The 19,345-nt window shown below is 38.3% G+C and overlaps 1 protein-coding gene across 2 annotated transcripts in view; it reads left to right on the top strand.

Annotated features, from left to right (window-relative positions):
* Rchy1 (ring finger and CHY zinc finger domain containing 1, E3 ubiquitin protein ligase) overlaps positions 1–19,345 on the top strand; it is a 27,179-nt gene that overhangs the window by 5,060 nt on the left and 2,774 nt on the right. The window contains exons 2-8 of one of the 2 annotated variants that reach the window (XM_013020238.1): positions 1,420–1,539; positions 1,858–1,973; positions 6,230–6,308; positions 16,144–16,188; positions 16,294–16,352; positions 16,437–16,463; positions 17,679–17,751. In XM_013020238.1, the coding sequence (XP_012875692.1) occupies positions 1,420–1,539; positions 1,858–1,973; positions 6,230–6,308; positions 16,144–16,188; positions 16,294–16,352; positions 16,437–16,463; positions 17,679–17,751 (519 nt within the window). Of the gene's footprint in view, positions 1–1,419; positions 1,540–1,857; positions 1,974–6,229; positions 6,309–16,143; positions 16,189–16,293; positions 16,353–16,436; positions 16,464–17,678; positions 17,800–19,345 lie in introns of both variants that reach the window. The other variant, XM_013020237.1, reaches the window with a different exon arrangement.

The following is a 19,345-nucleotide window of genomic DNA, read 5'->3' as shown; positions in this document are numbered from 1 at the left end:
GGAGGGGGGAGGCTGGGAAGGGATGTGAAGGGTAAACAAAGGAGGAGGATGCAATGCTTGGTAAGAAATGTATGCATTATCCTGCCCATGCAATTATAACCCCTCTGTACAGTATGTTCACAAATAAAACAAAATTAAATTAAAAAAAAAAGAAATGAAAAGACCTGTAAAAAATTATGTTATGTGAAGTAATTTAGGGCCAGAAAGACAAAGGATGCATGTATGGAAGCTAGAATTAGCTTGTAAACGTATAAGTAAATACATTGGGTGGTATGCAAGAATATATAGTATATTAACTGAAATTTAAGTCTCAAATACTGTAATTCCTTAAAAAGGCAAAGTCAAAATTCAACAAAGTAAATGTCAGGAAATGGGTATATGAAAGAGGTGGGGTGGGGTCAAGGAGAGGGGTGGACAAATGAAGTGGAGAAAGGAGGGAGAGATAGTCAAGAATTCAAGGTAAATCATACAAAAGTAAGAAAATTGAGAGAAGTAGTGAGTTTGGAGGAATGGGTGAGAATGTTGCAAGGGGTGATACTGATCAAGATATATTGTATTCATAAACTGCTTGTTAAATAGAAACTCCTATCATGGCCTGGTGCTGTTCTTGAGCTCTTTTGCTCAAGGATACCACTCTACTATTTTGAGCTACAGCACCACTTTTCTGGTGGTTAATTGGAGATATGCGTTCACTGGGATTTTTCAGCCCAGCTGACAATGCAAGTACAATCCTCAGCCTCTAGAGTAGCTATGATTAGAGGCGTGAGCCACTGGTGCCTGGCTTTTATACAACTTCTTAAAGATAGATAATAAAAAATGTATGAAAAATAGCTTATTTCTACCTACTTAGTAATTCCAAAGTGATTGATCCAGATTGATGTTGGGTCATCATTCTACATAGCCATTCTAAGGACCAGCTTTTTCCATTGTATTATTTTGCCATGTTGTTAGAGCAGCTGTAGTGTAGCTGGACAATCGTGGTACTGAGGAGAGAACAAATTTTGGTGGACAACTGGCATTTTTGTCATTCTCAAAAAATGCTGTCTTTTATTTAGTTGTTGATTAAGTACTACTGAAATGACTTATGTTAAGAGGTTGAGCTATGTAAATTTATTTAGTTATGTGTAAGAAGGGGTTGCTTACTAGATAGTCTGAAAGTGAGATTAGCTTATTGTGGGATTAGTTTTCAGTTGAGGAATTTCTAGCCTTAATTCTCCTATTTTAAGATGGTGCTTTATGTCATCCAAACATATAGATGTTGAAGGGACTAGTAAACATCAAATACAACAATAGTGACATATAGCAACTGATCCATTGATGGAAATCTGTAGCTATTCCAGAAAGAAGTTGTTTTCTTTTTGCACAGTTGACGTGTCTTCTCTTGCTTCTAATGTCTTTCTTCCTCCTTTGGTGTTATAGGCTCCTTGTTGTGACAAGCTTTATACTTGCCGGTTGTGTCATGATAACAATGAAGATCATCAGCTAGATCGTTTTAAAGTAAAGGAAGTGCAGTGTATCAACTGTGAAAAAATTCAACATGTAAGGTTTTATGACATATCCTTTCTTCTTTTTTGTGTGTGTGCTCTTAGTCACCTTGCTTGCTCTGATGGTGTTCTATCACTTGAGTCACATCTCTAGTTCGGTTTCTTCTGAAAACATTTTTATTAATATGGATTGAAAACAAATTATTAGAAGTTTCAACGGAGAACCTAACTTGTAAAGTAAGGAATAACTTTGTAAATGTTTAAAAACTTGTAAAAACAGTGAAAGTTTACTTTAACATTAGTTCTGGATATTCAAATATTAAAAGTATTTTGGTAAAGTTATTCCAACCTTTAAAAACTGTGTCCTTTTTAGGCCCAACAGACTTGTGAAGAATGTAGCACATTATTTGGAGAATATTATTGCAGTATATGCCATCTGTTTGACAAAGATAAGAAGCAGTATCATTGTGAAAACTGTGGAATTTGTAGGTACTGTATATACAATGTTCTAATAACTTCTCATGTACCTGAGCAATAATATTAAAAAAAATCAACTTTATTAGAATAAGCTTTACATCTGATAATGCATTCATTTTAAGTGTCTTATGCACTATTTTAATATCTGTATCTCTATATATGTTACATTGTTCTTAAAATATTTCTCATGCCTGCTTTTGTAGTAAATACAAAATGCACTTGGAATATAAAATACGCTTAACTTTGTGATATAAAATCTATTTATATCCATATAAAATATGGATCTTTGTGCCACAATTGCAAAACATTTTATTTGAACTTTGTCATTTTTTTATTGCTTGCTTCTAAATGCTTTTATGTACATAGCTTTCTTTAATATTTGATCACTTGCAAGCTATATTAAGTAAATGTTGGTGGAAATATTTTCACACATCTTAACAAAATGAGGTAGTCTAAGTTACTATAGTTAGAAACTATAACATGAAGTCATTTCTACTATGATTTGTAGCTTTCTTGTTAAATGAGTAACTAGAAGAAGATACCATGGTTTCTTTTTGTTCCTAAGAGTAAGGGCTGGGAATGTAGCTTAGTGGTAGAGTGCTTGCCTAGCATGCATGAAGCTCTGGTTTCCATTCCCAAGTACCACATAAACAGAAAAAAAAAAAGCCAGAAGTGGCGCTGTGGCTCAAGTGATAGAGTGCTAGCTTTGAGCAAGCTCAGGGACAGTGCCCAGGCCCTGAATTCAAGCCCTAGGACTGGGGGGGGGGAAGAGTATATTATTGTCCCTTTCCCTCACTCACCTCCCTCTCTCTCTAATTATGGGATGTTAGACAAGTACTCTGCCACTGAAGAATATACTCTTTGCCCCATTTCCTGTCTTGAGTGAGACTATTCATCTAGTATATCTTCATATAAAAATTGTAACCTGATCAGTTTCACCATGTGCATTAGAATCCAAAAAATAGTTGGCAATATCTGAACACTAGCATTTACTGGATAGAGGCTGAGGGTCCTTTTAAAAGTCTTAAGAGCTGTTCAAAGTTTTAAGATTAGGTAGGTGCTGGTGGCCTATACCTATAATGCTAGCTACTCTGAGGCTTGTGGGGCAGGAAGGTCAATGAGACTCTTCTCTCCAGTTAACTACCAAAAAAGTTGGAAGTGGAGCTATGGCTCAAGTGTAGAGTGCTAGCAAAAAAGCTCAGGGATAGCACCTGGGCCCTGAGTTCAAGCCTTAAGATCAACACACATACAGCCCTAAGTTATGTAAGGATAGTTCCTTTCCATAAGAATGATCTGGTACAGAATGTCAATTGCAAGTAGGTAGATAAACTCCAGAGTGTCCCTCGCCTCTTTACATTTACATCTTATTTTGTTTAAAATTTCCAGCTATTCTTATTTATTTACCATTAGAGATAAACTATGTTCAAGGAAAACTAGAAATGGCTACAAAGAAGCAGTATGTGTGTGTAGGGCAGAGTTGCCAACAGGGACCAGCAGGAAAATGTCAGCAACAGAAGGCTGTGTGGCTAGCATAGAAGCCAGAGACTGGAGAAGCGGAGAGGCAGTATGGGGACATGGAGGATTGGGATTTCTGCCCAACCAGATAGCAGATGGCCTGGGTAGTGGCTGTAGGTCCTACTTCAGAAAGAACTGTTTTGTCTCAGAAAGCCAGGGGCAATTGTGGGACTTGCCGCAAAGCTGTACCTGGGCTGGTGGCTGTAGTTTTCACAGCAGAGGAAAGTAAGGTGGCACCTCAAAAAGCCTGGCACATTCTGCCATTTGAGGTAGCCACTCCAGATCCCTGCAGGAAACAGCCTTGGGACTCATCATTTGTCAGTCTATGGAGAGAGACTTTAGCCTTTCTGGAGTCTCCTACCATCAGCTATAGCTAGAACTTTTAGGGGCTTCCCCATGCTCTATGTAAGCAAAGCCCTCACATCATTTAAAGCAGCCTCTTGCACACTGCAGAGAACTCTTTTACACATGAACACATAGAAGAAAAATAAAAAAAAATGCGTATTTTACTGTTTTTGCTTAATTGGTTGTTTTCTTCATTTAATTATGGCTGTCTTTTTTGTAAACCGGTCAGCAACAGCCAGTTACTTTCCTAACTTCTACTTTCTAGCATAGACATTCTCCCATTTCAATTTGTATTGATGTTTAATTTTTTTTTTTTTTTTGTCGGTTGTGGGGCTTGAACTTTGGGCCTGGGCGCTGTCCCTGCACTCTTCAGCTCAAGGCGAGCGCTCTACTGCGTGAGCTACTGTGCCACTTCCGCTTTTCTAGTGGTTTATTGGAGATAAGAGTCTCACAGACTTTCCTGCCTGGGCTGGCTTTGAACCACGATCCTCAGATCTCAACCTCCTGCGTAGCTAGGATTACAGGCATGAGCCACCGGCACCCTGCTTTGATGTTTAATTTTTAAATTTATTTATGTGTGTATATCTACTCAGCGCTCCTTACTTTATTTCCCTCTTCCCTACACACACCAGGACATTGACTAGATTTTTTTTCTGCTATTTCCGGCCATCTTCCTATTAACCTTTTCTATAAAGTTTAACTCTATATAACCACCTTAAACAACCACTCTGCATAAGTCAATACTTAGTATTATTCCAATTGGTCTATCTTCTCTATCTCCTTTCTACAACCATCCTGGTTAATGATGGTCTTCTCAGAGCAAGAAGATATACTGTTGATCCTATGTTCATTCTTAAAGATCAGAATGATTGTCATTAGAGATTGCCACAAACACTGGGCTGTGCTTTATCACCTTCAATAGCTTCTGAAACCAATCTTCCTTACTCTGAGTCAGAAGAGTTCCATGCACAGAGTCTTGAGCTAGAACACAGGAATTAAAAAATAGCATTATATAAGTAAAGAGAAATGACTAGCAAGAAGAGTAAGTGTAACATACAAATGAAAAATATTTAATATCCAGGCTCTATAAAGATTTTCTTTACCTTGGAAAAAGATAAGTACCTCAGGAAAAAGTTGGGCAGAGCTTATCAACATAATCCACAGAATAAATCTTAAGTGATTTATAAGTATTTGAGAATATCCTTCTTAGAAGTTGGGAAATGTAAATTGAAGTAGCATATTTCATTTGTCATATGTATAACTGGAGTTAACCAGATTATGGAGAAAAAGGATACTGTTGTGCACTATTAGTAGGAATGTAAATTGGTAGTCTTTTGGTAGTTTGTCAGTGTCACAATCCAATATCTTCTGACTCATGTGTTTCACTTTTAGAAATCTTTTTTTATCCCCACCAGTCTTGGGGCTTGAATGCAGGGCCTAGGTGCTGTCCCCGAGCCTATTTGTGCTCAAGGCTAGCACTCTACCACTTGAGTCATAGGACCACTTTCTGCTTTTTCTAAGTAGTTTATTGGAGATAAGAGTCTCATGGACTTTCTGTCCCAGGCTGGTTTCAAAACATGATCCTTAGATTTCAGTCTCCTGATTAGCTAGCATTACAGGCATGAGCCACAGGCACTGTTTAGGATTCTTATAAAAGTAATCAAAATATGATTTATCAAGATTGTTGATCATATCAATAAAAGGATCTTTAAAATTATGATATATCCATATTACATTAATGTGGAGGTAGAAAGAAAATACAGTGGCTGGGCACTAGTAGTTCATGTCTGTAATTCTAGCCACTCTGGAGCCTGAGATCTGAGGATCAAGGTTTGAAGCTAGTCTGAACAGGCAAATCCAGACTTGTTTCCAATTAACTAGAAAGAAGGTGGAAGTGGAGGTGTGACTCAAATGATAGAGCCTCAGAATGAGTGAAAAAGTCAAGAGTGCAAGACCCTGAGTTCAAGCCACAGAACCAGAACAAAATAAAAGGATTGTTTTACATAGATAGATATAAAGTTATCCTTAGTATATACTGTTAAGTAAAAAAGTTACAGTACAGTATACATGGAAAGGAATTACTCATGAAGGACTACAGCACTGCCCCCTTTTTTTCCCCTCTTCCTCTCTATATGCATTTTTATAGGGGAAAACCCTTCAGTAGAATAGATACCATTTTGTTTTCACTGCTTGCTTTAGAGGGACATTGAATAGGGTAGTTCTTCATTGTGGTTTGAAATTTTTTTTTAATTAAGTTTTTTATTGTGAACATACTGTACAGAGGGGTTACAGTTACATGAGCAAAGATTTGAAATTTTTTTGTGCTTGAACTGAATTTAGATATTGTAAAATTAGCAAATATCACTGTAGTAAGAATTTAACCATCTGGCTTTCACATGTTTTATTAGGATTGGTCCGAAAGAAGATTTTTTCCACTGTTTGAAATGTAACTTATGCTTAGCTATGAATCTTCAAGGAAAACATAAGGTATATAATTCAGTTTGTGTAATTTTTAAGGTATTACAATGTTTCTGAGAGCCAGCTTAAATTGTAATATGTTTGAGAAATGTGCTTATTTTTACATATTACCTAGTACAACTATATTAATTGAGTTTTTGAAAATGCTGTATGAAGTAACTATTGTAAAGCTTATGCCTCAAAACTTTGATTTATAGTTTCTGTAGTTTAAGAATGTTATTAGCATAATGTTGACAGCTTACCAATTGATTTATGAATTCTTATCATTTGTAATGCTTCTAAGATTAACTTTAGGGGCTGGGAAGGTGGCTCAGTGGTAGAGCGCTTGCCTTGCATGCCTGAGGCCCTGGGTTCGATTCCTCAGCACCACATAAGCAAAAAGAAAAAAGCCGGAAGTGGCGCTGTGGCTCAAGTGGTAGAGCGCTAGCCTTGAGCTGAAGAGCTGAGGGACAGCGCCCAGGCCCAGAGTTCAGGCCCCATGACTGGGACCAAAAAAAAAAAAAAAAAAAAGATTAACTTTAAAAGAGAAGAAATACTGAGCAGTGCAAACTGTTTGCAGGACATTTATGAAGACGTTTTTGTGGGGAAAAAAAGGCATTTTGTGTTTTTGCATTTCTGTTCCTAATTAAGAAAAGTTATTTTTAAGGTGGATGTAGGGATTTTATCATCCCAAGCTCTCTTTCATTATTTAAAAACAATAAAAATGAAAATTGAAGGGGATTGTGTAGAGAGTTATAAATCAGCTAAGTATAGAAAATTCCATTTAAGGGCAACAGTGAGTCTGAGTGGAGTGAGGGAAAAGAAGGAGGGAGGGAAGGGAGCAAAAGAAGAGAGGGAAGGAGGTACAGACAAGCAGAGGGAGGCAGACAGAGAGGTAATCAGAGAGACAGATACTGATTAGAAAAAAATTATTTGAAATAATTTGTACTAGGTTTAATGGAAGATAAAGATAAAAGGTTCTTGCTTAAATACAGTATTAAATAGTACTTGGCCTAAATAGTAATGTGATGAGGGAAATTAAGATAAATAGGGAACATAGAGGTTTTGATAATTAGGGGAAAAGAATAGGGCTCAAAAAGATTTTAGTCCTAGCTTAAGGTACTTGCCTAGCACATTGTGAATTTATTCGAGACTAAAGATTAAGTCTAGCTTTATAAACAGGTTTGGGCTTGATGGCAGAATAAACTTGATTGATATGGTACTACATATCTGTACTCCCAGTATTAAGAAGGGTATTGTAGGAAGATTTTGAATTAAAGGTCAACTTGGGCTACCTAATTAGACTCTGTTTCAAAAGAAATCGATAAATAAAAAGTTGTTAAAGAGATACATGATAGAATAATAAAAAAAAAGAGATACATGGTAGAGATACGTGGCAAAGAGTAAATAGCCTCTTTTTTTTTTTTTTGTTAGTTGTAGGGATTGAACTCTGGGCCTGGGTGCTGTCCCTGAGTTCTTCAGCTCAAGGCTAGTGCTCCACCTGTTTTATTTTTGGAAATAAGAGTTTCATGGACTTTCCTGCCCAGGCTGGCTTTGAAGTGGGATCCTTAGATCTCAGCCTCCTGAGTATGTAGGATTACAGCTGTGAGCCACTGGTGCCCAATGTCTCTTTGTTTATATAAGTTTATTATAATTTTTTGAAAACAGTGCAGCAAGTTCACAGCCATGAGCAGATCTAGTGATATTTTAGGTAAAATTGGAAGTTGGGACTTTTAATGTAGATGTTAGTGTAGTGAACCCTAAAAGGGAAATGCACTTTTTTTGTGTGTGTGTGTTTGTGGGGTTTGAACTCAGGGCCTGGATGCTCTTCTTTAATATTTTTCCCCCTGAAGGCTAGCTCTCTATTTCTCTATTTCTTTTTTTCTTTTTTGTCAGTCGTGGGGCTTGAATTCTGGGCTTGGGCGATATCCCTCAGCTCTTCAGCTCAAGGTGAGCGCTCTACTGCTTGAGCCACAGCACCACTGCCGGTTTTCTAGTGGTTTATTGGAGATAAGAGTCTCACGGAGTTTCCTGCCTGGGCTGGTTTTGAACCGTGATCCTCAGGTCTCAGCCTCCTGAGTAGCTAGGATTACAGGCGTGAGCCACTGGCACCCAGCTTATTTCTCTATTTCTCTAGCTCTATTTCTTGCTTTTTGGTGGTTCACTGGAGATAAGAAGTTTCACAGACTTTACTGCCTGGGCTGGTTCCAAACCATTATCTTAACATCTCAGCCTCTTGAATAGCTAGGATTAGAGGTATTTGCCACTGGTGCCTGAACCTACTTTGTAGAAATGTGTGTGCTGGTACTGGGGCTTAAACTGAGGATCTTGTGCTCTTGATTGGCTTTTTTTGCTCAAGGCCAGGATTCTACCACTTGAGTCACACTGCTAATTCTGGCATTTTGTTAATTAATAGGAGATAAGAGTCTCATGGATTTCCATTGGGTTTGGTTTTGTTCAAACAACAGTTCTCAGATTTTAGTCTTCAGAGTAGCTAGGATTACAGATGTAACCTGTGCCTGGCAAATATGCATATTTTTTTGTTTAGTTTTTACTTTGACTTCATTCTCAGAGCCAACCTGTATGAATTAACAACCCCCCACCCCTGTCCCTGCATTGCCAACTAATATAGGAATCATATTCATTCTCAACAATGAGCTCTGGGTTGCAAAAGAGGATTTGCTGTTTGCACCTGTCAATAAGGCTTTGTTACAAATTAAAGAAACAAGTGCTAGTTTAAATTTTTTTTATTGTTACTACAAAGATGATATACAGAGGGTTACAGTTACATAAGTCAGGTAAATAATACATTTCTTTTTGGACAGTGTTACCCCTTTCCTTGTTCTCTCCCAGTTTTTCCCTCCTGTGCCCACCCACAAGTTGTATAGTTCATTTTCAACGTAGTGTACAGTGAGTACTGTTGCTGCATTTGTTCACACTGTGTCCCTCCATTTCTATACCTTCCCTTATACTCCAAAAGACATATAAACAAACAACAAAAGAAAAGAAAATAAGAGAAAAAAGAAAAAACATCTTGTTTTCATTTCCTAGAGTTCATTTCAATAAATATTATTTTGTATGATCAGAAGCATATAGGCATTGCACCTTTGTGTTCCTCTTTTGGTCTCACTGTGTGTAAATGCGAAAGTCATGTAGAATTGATTATGTCCCAGTGTATTTTAGATCTAGCTTCCATGTACGAGAGAAAATATGTCATTTGTCTCTTTGAGCTTGGCTTACTTCACTTAACACAATTTGTTCTAGTATTATTTCTACTGGCTGTATACAATTCCATTGTGTATAAGTACTACATTTTTTTAGATCAACTCATTTAATGTAAGGTATAGGTTATTTCCAAACTTGGTTATTGTGAATAGATTGAACATGGATTGCAAGTGTCTTTATGGGTATTCTGGCTTGTAATGTTCTAGGTAGATGCCCAGGAGTGGTATGGCTGGATTGTAGGGAAGAAGATCTGTGTTTAGTTTTCTGAGGAATCTCTAGACTGCTGTGATTGTGCTAGTTTACATTCCTATCAGCAGTTCAATGGGGTTCCTTTTCCCCCATATCTCTGCCAGCACTCATTGTTGTTCAATGTTAGCCAATCTAACTGGAGTGAGATGGAGTCTTATAGTTGTTTTGATTTCCTTTATGACCAGGGATCATGAGCATTTCCTCATGTATTTCTTTGCCATTCTTATTTTTTGTCAGTTGAAGTCAGAGCCTGGGTGCTGTCCTGAGCCTCTTTGTGCTCAAGGCTGGTGCTCTACCACTTGAGCCACAGTGTCACTTCAGGTTTTTGAGTGGTTAATTAGAGATAAGATCTCATGGGGACTTTTCTGCTTGGGATGGCTTCGAACCACAATCCTCAGATCTCAGCCCCCTGAGAAGCTAGGATTACAGGCTTGAGCCTCCTGTGCCTGGTTTCTTTGCCAGTCTTACCTCTTCTTCAGAGAAGTCTCTCCTTAGCTCTTTATTCGTTTGTTAGCTTTGGGTGAGGTTGATTTCTTGGGCTTCTTGTATCTGGAGACAACAAAGGGTTGGATTTTGTTTTTGGATTCACTTGGCTGCTCTACATCTTTTCATTAGTGAGTTGAGCCCTTTGATGTTTAATATTATGATGGAAGATATGTCATGTTTCTTGCCATTTTGTTTCCCTATAGCATGCTTGTTTTTCCTCTTGTGTTTACTAGTCTTCTGATACTTGTTCAATGTTGTGATTCCTTGACTTTGATTCTTCAGATTGTATGCTTCCCTTTAGTATCTGTTGTAGTGCTTATTTAGTATTCATGAATTCCTTAATTTCGTTTTTCATGAAAGGTTTTAGTTGCCCTGTTAATTGTGAATATTAACTGGGTATACCAGTTTGGGTAGGCAATTGTATTGTTCAGAGCCTGAATAATACCATTCCAGGCTCTCCTTGCACTGAGAGTTGGTGTGGAGAGATCTGTAGTAATTCTAATTTTCTTTTCATTGTAATAAAGTTCTTTCTTTGATTTTGCTGCATTTAAAATTAATTTCTTGTCCAAGGTTTTCACTATAATGTGTCTAGAGTTATTTCTCCTCAGATCCTGTCTGCTAGGAGTTCTGTATGCTTCTGTTAGGTGGTTGAGATTCTTTCTCTTGAGATTGGGGAAGTTTTCTGTTATTACTTTGTTAAATAGGTTTTCAATGCCTTTAGTTTTGAATTCTTCAGCTATCCAGATTATGCATAAAGTTGATATTTTGGCTAAATCTGCAAATTCTTCAATGTCCCTTTGGTATGTTCTGAGTGTTTTTTCCATGCTTTTTGACCTTTTGTTCTAATTCCTCTGCTTTATCCTCAACTCCAGATACCCTGTTTTCCACTTTACTTGTCCTATTGCCTATGCTTTCAACTGTGCTTTACAAAGGGGAGATGGAGCTTTTTATGTCTCCTAGCTCTTTCTTTTTTTTGGTCGGTTGTGGGGCTTGAACTCGGCCTGGGCGTTGTTCCTGGGCTCTTCAGCTCAAGGCTAGTGCTCTACCACTTGAGCCACAGTATCACTTTCGGTTTTCTGATAGTTAATTGGAGATAAAGTCTCATGGACTTTATTTGCCCAGGCTAGTTTTGAACCTCGATCCTTAGATCTCAGCCTCCTGAATCACTAGGATTACAGTTGTGGGCCACCAGCGCCTGGCTTCTCCTAGCTCTTTATTGATGTCAATTCTCAGGTATTAATTTCACCCTTCATTTCCTTCATTGAGGTGTGTAATATTTCTATCTTCTAATCCATGCCTTGCAATTTCTTGGTCATTTCTTCCTTGAATTCTTCTATTTGTTTTTGTTTTTTTTTGTCAGTCATGGGGCTTGAACTCTGGGACTGGGCACTGTCCCTCAGTTCTTCAGCCCAAGGCAAGCACTCTACCGCTTGAGCCACAGCTCTACTTCTGGTTTTCTAGTGTTTTTTTTTTTTTTAAATTGTGAAAATGCAGTACAGAGGGGTTACAATTACAGGAGCAAGGTAATGAGTACATTTCTTATCAAGCCTTAGCAAGCCTTCTTCTTTGTTATAATGTGAGGGAGGGACATACAAAGCAACAAAGAAATCATAAATATGTTAGAAACAATAGTAAGAAAGAAAAACCATTTGAGTCCTTATCTTGGGGTTAATTTCATCTAACATCAACTTATCTGACCATTTCTGCTTGTCTCAGGCATATACTAGTTATTGCAAATAAGGGAAACCATGGGACATATGTTTCTTTGGGCCTGGCTTACTTCACTTAATATAATTTTTTCCAAGTCTTTCCTAAAAATGGGGCAGTGTCATTCTTTCTGATGGAGGCATAGAATTCCATTGTGTATATATACCACATTTTCTGGATCCATTCATCTACTGATGGGCATCTGGGTTGGTTCTATATCTTAGCTATGGTAAATAATGCTGCAATAACATAGTTGTACTGGTAGCTTTAGTATGGTCTTGTTTGTGATCATTTGGGTAAATGCCCAAAAGTGGGATTTCTGGGTCATTGGGGAGCTCTATGTGGATTCTTTTGAGGAACCTCCATAGTACTTTCCAGAGTGGTTGAACAAGTTTACACTCCCACCAACAATGCAGTAGTGTTCCCTTCTGTCCACATCCCCTCCAGCATCTGTTGTTTAAATTAGAGTTCTTGATTCTAACTGGGGTGAGGTGCTATCTCAATGTTGTTTTGATTTGTATTTCTTTTATGACCAGGGAGGTTGAACATTTCTTTATGTGTCTAATAGACATCCTTCTTTCCTCTTCAGAGAAGTTTCTATGTAAGTCTTTAGCCCACTTATTTATTGGGCAGTTGTTTCTTTGAGGATTTATTGTTGGGGATTTAATTTTTTGAGTTCCAGGTATATATGGGACCCTTGTCCATTGTATGGCTAGTGAAGATCTTCTCCCAATCTGTGGGCTTTCTATTGATCTTGCTAGCTTTGTCCTTTGCCATGCAGATACTGCAATTTCATGCAATCCCATTTGTCCAACCTTTCCTTGAGTAGTTGTGTTTCTGGATACTGGCACAAGAACAGACCTCAGGACCAATGCAATAGAATTGAAAACCCAGAAATGAACCCATAGACCATATAGCCACCTAATCTTTGATAAGGGAGCTAAAAAAAGTAGAATGGAAGAAAGACAGCCTCTTCAGTAAATGGTGCTGGCAAAATTGGTTAATCACTTGTAGACAATTAAAGCTAGATCCTTATATATCACCCTGCACCAGAATCAACTCCAAATGGATCAAAGACCTTGGAGTCAAAGCAGACACCCTGAAAACATTACAGGATGAGAATAGGAGAAACCCTAGGTCTCCATGGCACAGGCCAAAATTTTCTAGTGGTTTATTGGACTTTCCTGCCTAAGCTGTCTTAACTGTGATCCTCATATCTTAGCCTCCTGAGTAGCTAGGATTACGATGGATAGGCTCCTGGCTATTTGTTTTTTGATCTGCTCTTTTATTTCCTCTGCCAGTGCTCTCATCATTGCTTTAATGGTTCTTTTGTTCTCCATCTCTTCTACACTCTCACTGAAGTCCTTCCCTGAGTTGTTGTGTTTTGAGAGTGGAGTGTTGTCTTGATTGCTCATGAATTTTGTGATCTCTTGATGTTTTGCATTTGGGTTCAGGGATTTTAGAGGATATTAAGATTAGGAATTAGGTTCAGTGGTAATGGGCTATAATTTTGTGTGGATGCTGTGCATTTGATATCACCTTGGAAACACAGTGTGCAGGTTTTTGGGTCCAGCTGTGTGCTCTCTCTGGCCATGCCATGAGGATGTCGTATGTGGGGACACTAGCCATGGGGCCATGGGCCGTCATTGGTGTCCGTCCCACTCTAGGATGTCAAAGCAGGCTTCTGGTTAGCTAGCTTTGTGTTAAGGTGCCTGCAGAGACTGTTGCCAGATTAGGGCCCCACCTGGTACCAATACTGGGGCCACAAGACCCTTCTTTCACTCAGCATTGATGGCTGAGTTTGGGGACAGAACTCTGATATTGGAGCTTTGGCCCAGTATCAGGTTCTTAAATAGTACTGGCTTGAGCATGTCTTTCACTTAAAATGTGTACCGCCCTCCCCCAGTTGGTCATGGGGCTTGAACTCAGGGCCTGGGCACTGTCCCTGAGCTCTATTGCTCTACCACTTGAGCCACAGCTCCACTTAATTGAAGATAAGAGTCTCTGGGACCTTCCTGACTTGGCTGGTTTTAAACCATGATGATGCTCAGATTTCAGACTCCTGAGTGGCTAGGATTAAAGGCTTGAGTCACTGGTGCCTGGCTAAAATAAGTACTTTTGATAACACATATGAAGAGATCTCTCTAAAATTGACCTCTCTGAATTAATTCACAGGAAATTGACCTGGTTTCTTAACATGGCTTTTATTCCTGACATTAGTGCATGTTATCTTTTTTTTTTTTTTTTGTCAGTTATGGGACTTGAACTCAGGGCCTAGGTGCTGTCCCTGAGCTCTTTTGCTTATGGCTAGTGCTCTACCACTTTGAGCTACAGCTTCACTTCCAGTTTTCTGGTGGTTAATTGGTAATAAGAGCCTGATGGACTTTCATGCTTGGGTTGGCTTTGAGACATGATTCTCAGATTTCAGTCTTTCCTGAGTAGTTAGAATTACAGGTGTGAGCCACCAGCTCCCAGAGCATGTTATTTTTTTTTACCAGTAAATTTATGACCATCAGAAGTTAGCAATTTGAAGCACATGGCATTAGGTCCTTCCCAGCCACTATAGGTTTTCTTCTCTTCACAGAGTAAGTAGTTTCCTGGTGAGAGAATTTTTCTACTTTAGCTGGAGGAAGTATATAGTACTCCCTTCCTCCTTAGTAGCAGTGGCTTCATTTCTGTACTTGATAATAAGTTGTTCTGGTTTCTAAAATAGAGGTTGTGTGTGTGTGTGTGTGTGTGTGTGTGTGTACATACATCCCAAAACCCAACTCATTGCATCTTCACATCATTATTTGCATTTTGTCAACTCAATCATGCCATCCATTTTTAGATATATCTTTTTTTGTTTGTTTGTTTTTGTTTTTGTCGGTCGTGGGGCTTGAACTATTGGCCTGGGCGATGTCCCTCAGCTCTTCAGCTCAAGGCGAGCGCTCTACCACTTGAGCTACAGCACCACTTCTGGTTTTCTGGTGGTTTATTGGAGATAGGAGTCTCACAGTCTCTCCTGCCCGGGCTGGCTTTGAACCGCGATCCTAAGATCTCAGCCTCCTGAGTAGCTAGGATTACAGGCGTGAGCCACCAGTGCCCGGCTTAGATATATCTTAATTACAGAGATGTGTTTGTGTGTGTGAAATATAGTCAAATAAAATAAGTTTTGTTTCATTTTATAAATAAGGAAACTAATACTAGAGAAGTAATGGTTTGTCGTAAATCTAAGGGATTTTCATGTAGTAGAGAAGGGATTACAATTCAGACTTAAAATTTAATATTGAGGGTTTTTTTTTTTTTTTTTTTTTTGCCAGTGCTGGGGCTTGAACTCTGGGGTGTTGTTCTTGAGTTCCTATTTGCTAGCACTCTACCACTTGAGCCACAGCACTGCTTCTGGCTTTTTCTGTGACTAATTGGAAATGAATTTCATGGAGTTTTCTGCCTGGGTTGGCTTCAAATCATGATCCTCAGATCTCAGCCTCCTGAATAGCTAGGATTACAGGTGTGAGCCACCAGTGCCCAACTTATTTGAGGTTTTCTTGTCTTTACTAAACTATTTTTATAGAGCTATACATATTTTATTTGTATTTTGTTGTTTCTTTATTATTTTTTGTTCTTTATTTGTAAGTGGTTATGACTTCTCAACTGCTTTCATTAAAAACTGGTTTTAGCTGGACACAGGTGCTTACTCCTATAATTCTAGCTACTTGGATATACTTGCTAGTGTGTGCCTTTGTAAGTTACTCACTTTCATGAGGCCTTTTGTCATCTGAAATGAAGTAATCGTACAACTTCACATAGGATTATCAGAATTGAGCTTTAAATAGGTACCAGATGGCATGTAGTAAATACCAAGTGTTGTTACTGTTACCATTATTAATTAGTTTGTACTACAATTTAGGGCCTTTATAGTAAAACACAAATAAGAAAAATCCTAACCTTGTTATCTCAGGATCTTGGGTATTGTAATTCTGTGATAAGATAATCTAAAAAGATTTATTGAGGTTAAATAAGGTAATTTTTCAAGCCTAATATGGTGTGAACATTAAAGACATGTAATAAGTAGTTTTTTTCTGACATATAATAAGCACATATCAGTTCAGTTATTACTTTTAGTGAGTTGGTTTTATTGTTTTTCTTAATACTGTTGTTATAGCTGATGTTTTCATCTGTTGATGCTTTTGTTAATTTGAAATTGTCTTTTAAATAGTGTATTGAAAATGTTTCCCGGCAGAATTGTCCAATATGTTTGGAGGTCAGTTTTAAATATTTTTCTCTAGAACTTTTCCTTCTTGAATTGAAAGCATTTGGATACCTATATAATGTTCATACAAATACTGCCACTTTTTCTTCTGTTTAGGACATTCACACATCCCGTGTTGTTGCTCATGTCTTACCATGTGGACATCTTTTACATAGGTAAAATAACTTTTTGTTTCATAAAATGTTTGCAGATAGTGGAGATGGTTCTTGTTTTACTGAAATAATGTTATTCTTTTTCAGAACATGTTATGAAGAAATGTTGAAAGAGTGAGTGTTTGATGGGATTAAAAAGTGCTCATTGTAAGATATGTGGCTGGGGGTGGGAGGGAGTGGGGAGGCCTGACTACTGTTTGCACTATATTGGGCATGGCAGAGATTGATAAGGAGCAGGGGAAGGCATGTGAATAGTAAACTGGCTGAGGCGTTTTAGAGGATAAAGGACTATACTTCTGTCCCCATGTCTCTCTTGTTATGCCTTATGTACTTTCATAGCTTTTGAGGTTGATTTCTCTTGTTTTAGCTATACTGGGGTGTACAATCACCTCCAGAGACAGTCATGATGATGTGAAAAATACACAGGAATGTTGCCCAGAATTTTTTAAATGAGTGATATTGGATTTAAAACTGGAACTAAGGGCTGGGATGTAGCTCAGTGGCAAAGCGCTTGCCTAGCAAGTGCAGCGTCCTGGGTTCAATCCCCAGTACCAAAAAAGAAAAGACAAAAAAATACAGTTAAAAAAAAAACCCAAACAAAACTGGAACTAAAATGCAATGAGAAGTAGTTAGGAAAGAGGAGACATGTGTTTTTGTTTTGTAAGTTGATGAGGAAGATTTTTTTTTTTTTTTTTGCTGGTCTTGGGGCTTGAACTCTGGGGGTAGAAGCTGCCTCTAAGCCCATTTTGCTCAAGGCTAGCACTCTACAACTTGAGCCACAGCCTTATTTCCTGCTTTTTCTGTGATTAATTTGGGATAAGAGATTGACAGGCTTTCCTGTCTGAGCTGGCTTCCGAACCCTCGATCCTCAGGTCTCAGCCTCCTGAGTAGCCAGGATCATAGGCATGAGCTACCTGTGCTCTGCAAGGAAGAATCTTAACAGGAACTTCTGCAGATTTTTTGAAAGGAAATAATATGATTTGAATAATTTTTAGGATTACTATCTTTTCATAAATATATTAAGAATTTGAGGTTGTATAGCCAAAGAATAGCTTAATTGGCAGTTTTAAGTATATGAAGTATGTTCCACAAAGAATATGGACTGATTCCTCTGTTTTATAGAACTGAGGACAGAGACTTAGTGTTTAAAAAAATACCATAGGATACAAGACTTAATGTAAACCTTCTGTGGTTAGAAGAATCCTTGGTTCCTAATAGAATATCTTGAGATGTAGAGTAATAATGTACATTGTGTCTTGGATGTTATGTGTCAGAGAGCTTTCATCTTCTTGTATACATGGGTTAATGTGTGGAAAATGTCTCTTCCAGAGGCTACAGATGTCCATTATGTATGCACTCTGCTTTAGATATGACAAGATACTGGAGACAGCTGGATGATGAGGTAGCACAGACTCCCATGCCTTCAGAGTATCAGAATATGACTGTGGATGTGAGTAGAAGTAGTACCTAACCTTTTTTGTTTTTCCACAATTTTTTGTCAATAACTTTTTTTTCCCATTCTGCTTAAATTTGTCTAGAAAATACTGCGTCCATGTAAAGGCCATGATGATTGATGAATGGGAAGGACAAAATTATCTTTAAATTGTTATGTTGAGCTCAGATAAAGGAAAAAATTCCCAGGAATGCCTTTGTGCAGTTTTTCTCAACACTAGATGGCAGGCAAAAACTGTAATCTGGCTTTTTACATTACTAGAGTAATGTAGTGGATCACTGATGAATTATTTTAATTGTGTTTTGTTTAAAATTTTTCCATATTGCATTTCAGGAGAACATGTTTGCCCTATTTTTGAAATTTACCTTTTGGTTTTTATTGTTTAGTACACTTATTATTCTTCGACTGGTCTTAACTAGCAGAGAGAGCGTGAAAAATGTTTCTGTGCCTTTTGACTTGTGAAGGATTTTCCCTTCCACTAACTGATGTACTACTGTATTTACTTATTAGCATAGTATTGAATTGAGGATGGGAAGGTTGCATAGTTTTCTGATGCTTTAAAATTTTTTGGCATATATATTTTTATCTCAGTACTTGTATGCACAAGGATGCAAACTGCATAACGAAGTCAAAGGAGTTATTTTGGGAGTTGAGGATGTAGCTCAACACCACAAAACTCTTTTTCTTTATTCACACCAGAAAGTTTCACAGTTCATGTGAGTAATTGAAGTAGTACAAAGTAAAAAATAAAAGATCACCTTTAGGATACTGACAGTCTTATGATGTTTTAGTAGAGAGTGAAGTGTGATATGTTTATGTAGATGATTTGGCTTTGAAATAATAGTTTTGCTAAGATACGTTCACATGCCGTGGAATTCATTTCTTTAAAAGTATAATTGGGTGCCATTTAGTATGTTCATGGATTTGTATAATCACCATACCTTTAGAACATTTTCATTACAAAAAGGAATTGGTATCCATTAGTGGCTATTACTCAGGGCCCCCAGCCATAGGCAACCACTAGTTTCTTCGCATTTAAATAGTACTTTTTTTTTTCTTTTTGGTTGGTCATGGGGCTTGAACTCTGGGCCTGGGTGCTGTCCCTCAGCTCTTCAGCTCAAGGCTAGTGCTCTACCACTTGAGCCATAGCGGTCGTGGGGCCTGAACTCTGGGCCTGGGCGCTGTCCCTCAGCTCTTCAGCTCAAGGCTAGTGCTCTACTACTTGAGCCACAGTGCCACTTCTGGCTTTTTTCTTTTTTGCTTATGTGGTGCTGAGGAATTGAACCCAGGGTCATTCATGCAGGGCAAGCATTCTACCACTGAGCCACCTTCCCAGCCCCTTAAATAATATTTTTTAAAGAATAGTTTTCCAGGGGCTGGGAAGGTGGCTCAGTGGTAGAGCACTTGCCTTGCATGCTCAAGGCCCTGGGTTTGATTCCTCAGCACCACATAAGAAAAAAGCCGGAAGTGGCGCTGTGGCTCAAGTGGTAGAGCGCTAGCCTTGAGCTGAAGAGCTGAGGGACAGCGCCCAGGCCCAGAGTTC

Source organism: Dipodomys ordii, unplaced genomic scaffold (assembly GCF_000151885.1).
Source record: "Dipodomys ordii isolate 6190 unplaced genomic scaffold, Dord_2.0 Scaffold49, whole genome shotgun sequence".
Lineage (NCBI taxonomy): Eukaryota > Metazoa > Chordata > Mammalia > Rodentia > Heteromyidae > Dipodomys > Dipodomys ordii.
Note: the sequence above shows the minus strand (reverse complement) of the source record. Positions and strands in the feature narration are given on the sequence as shown.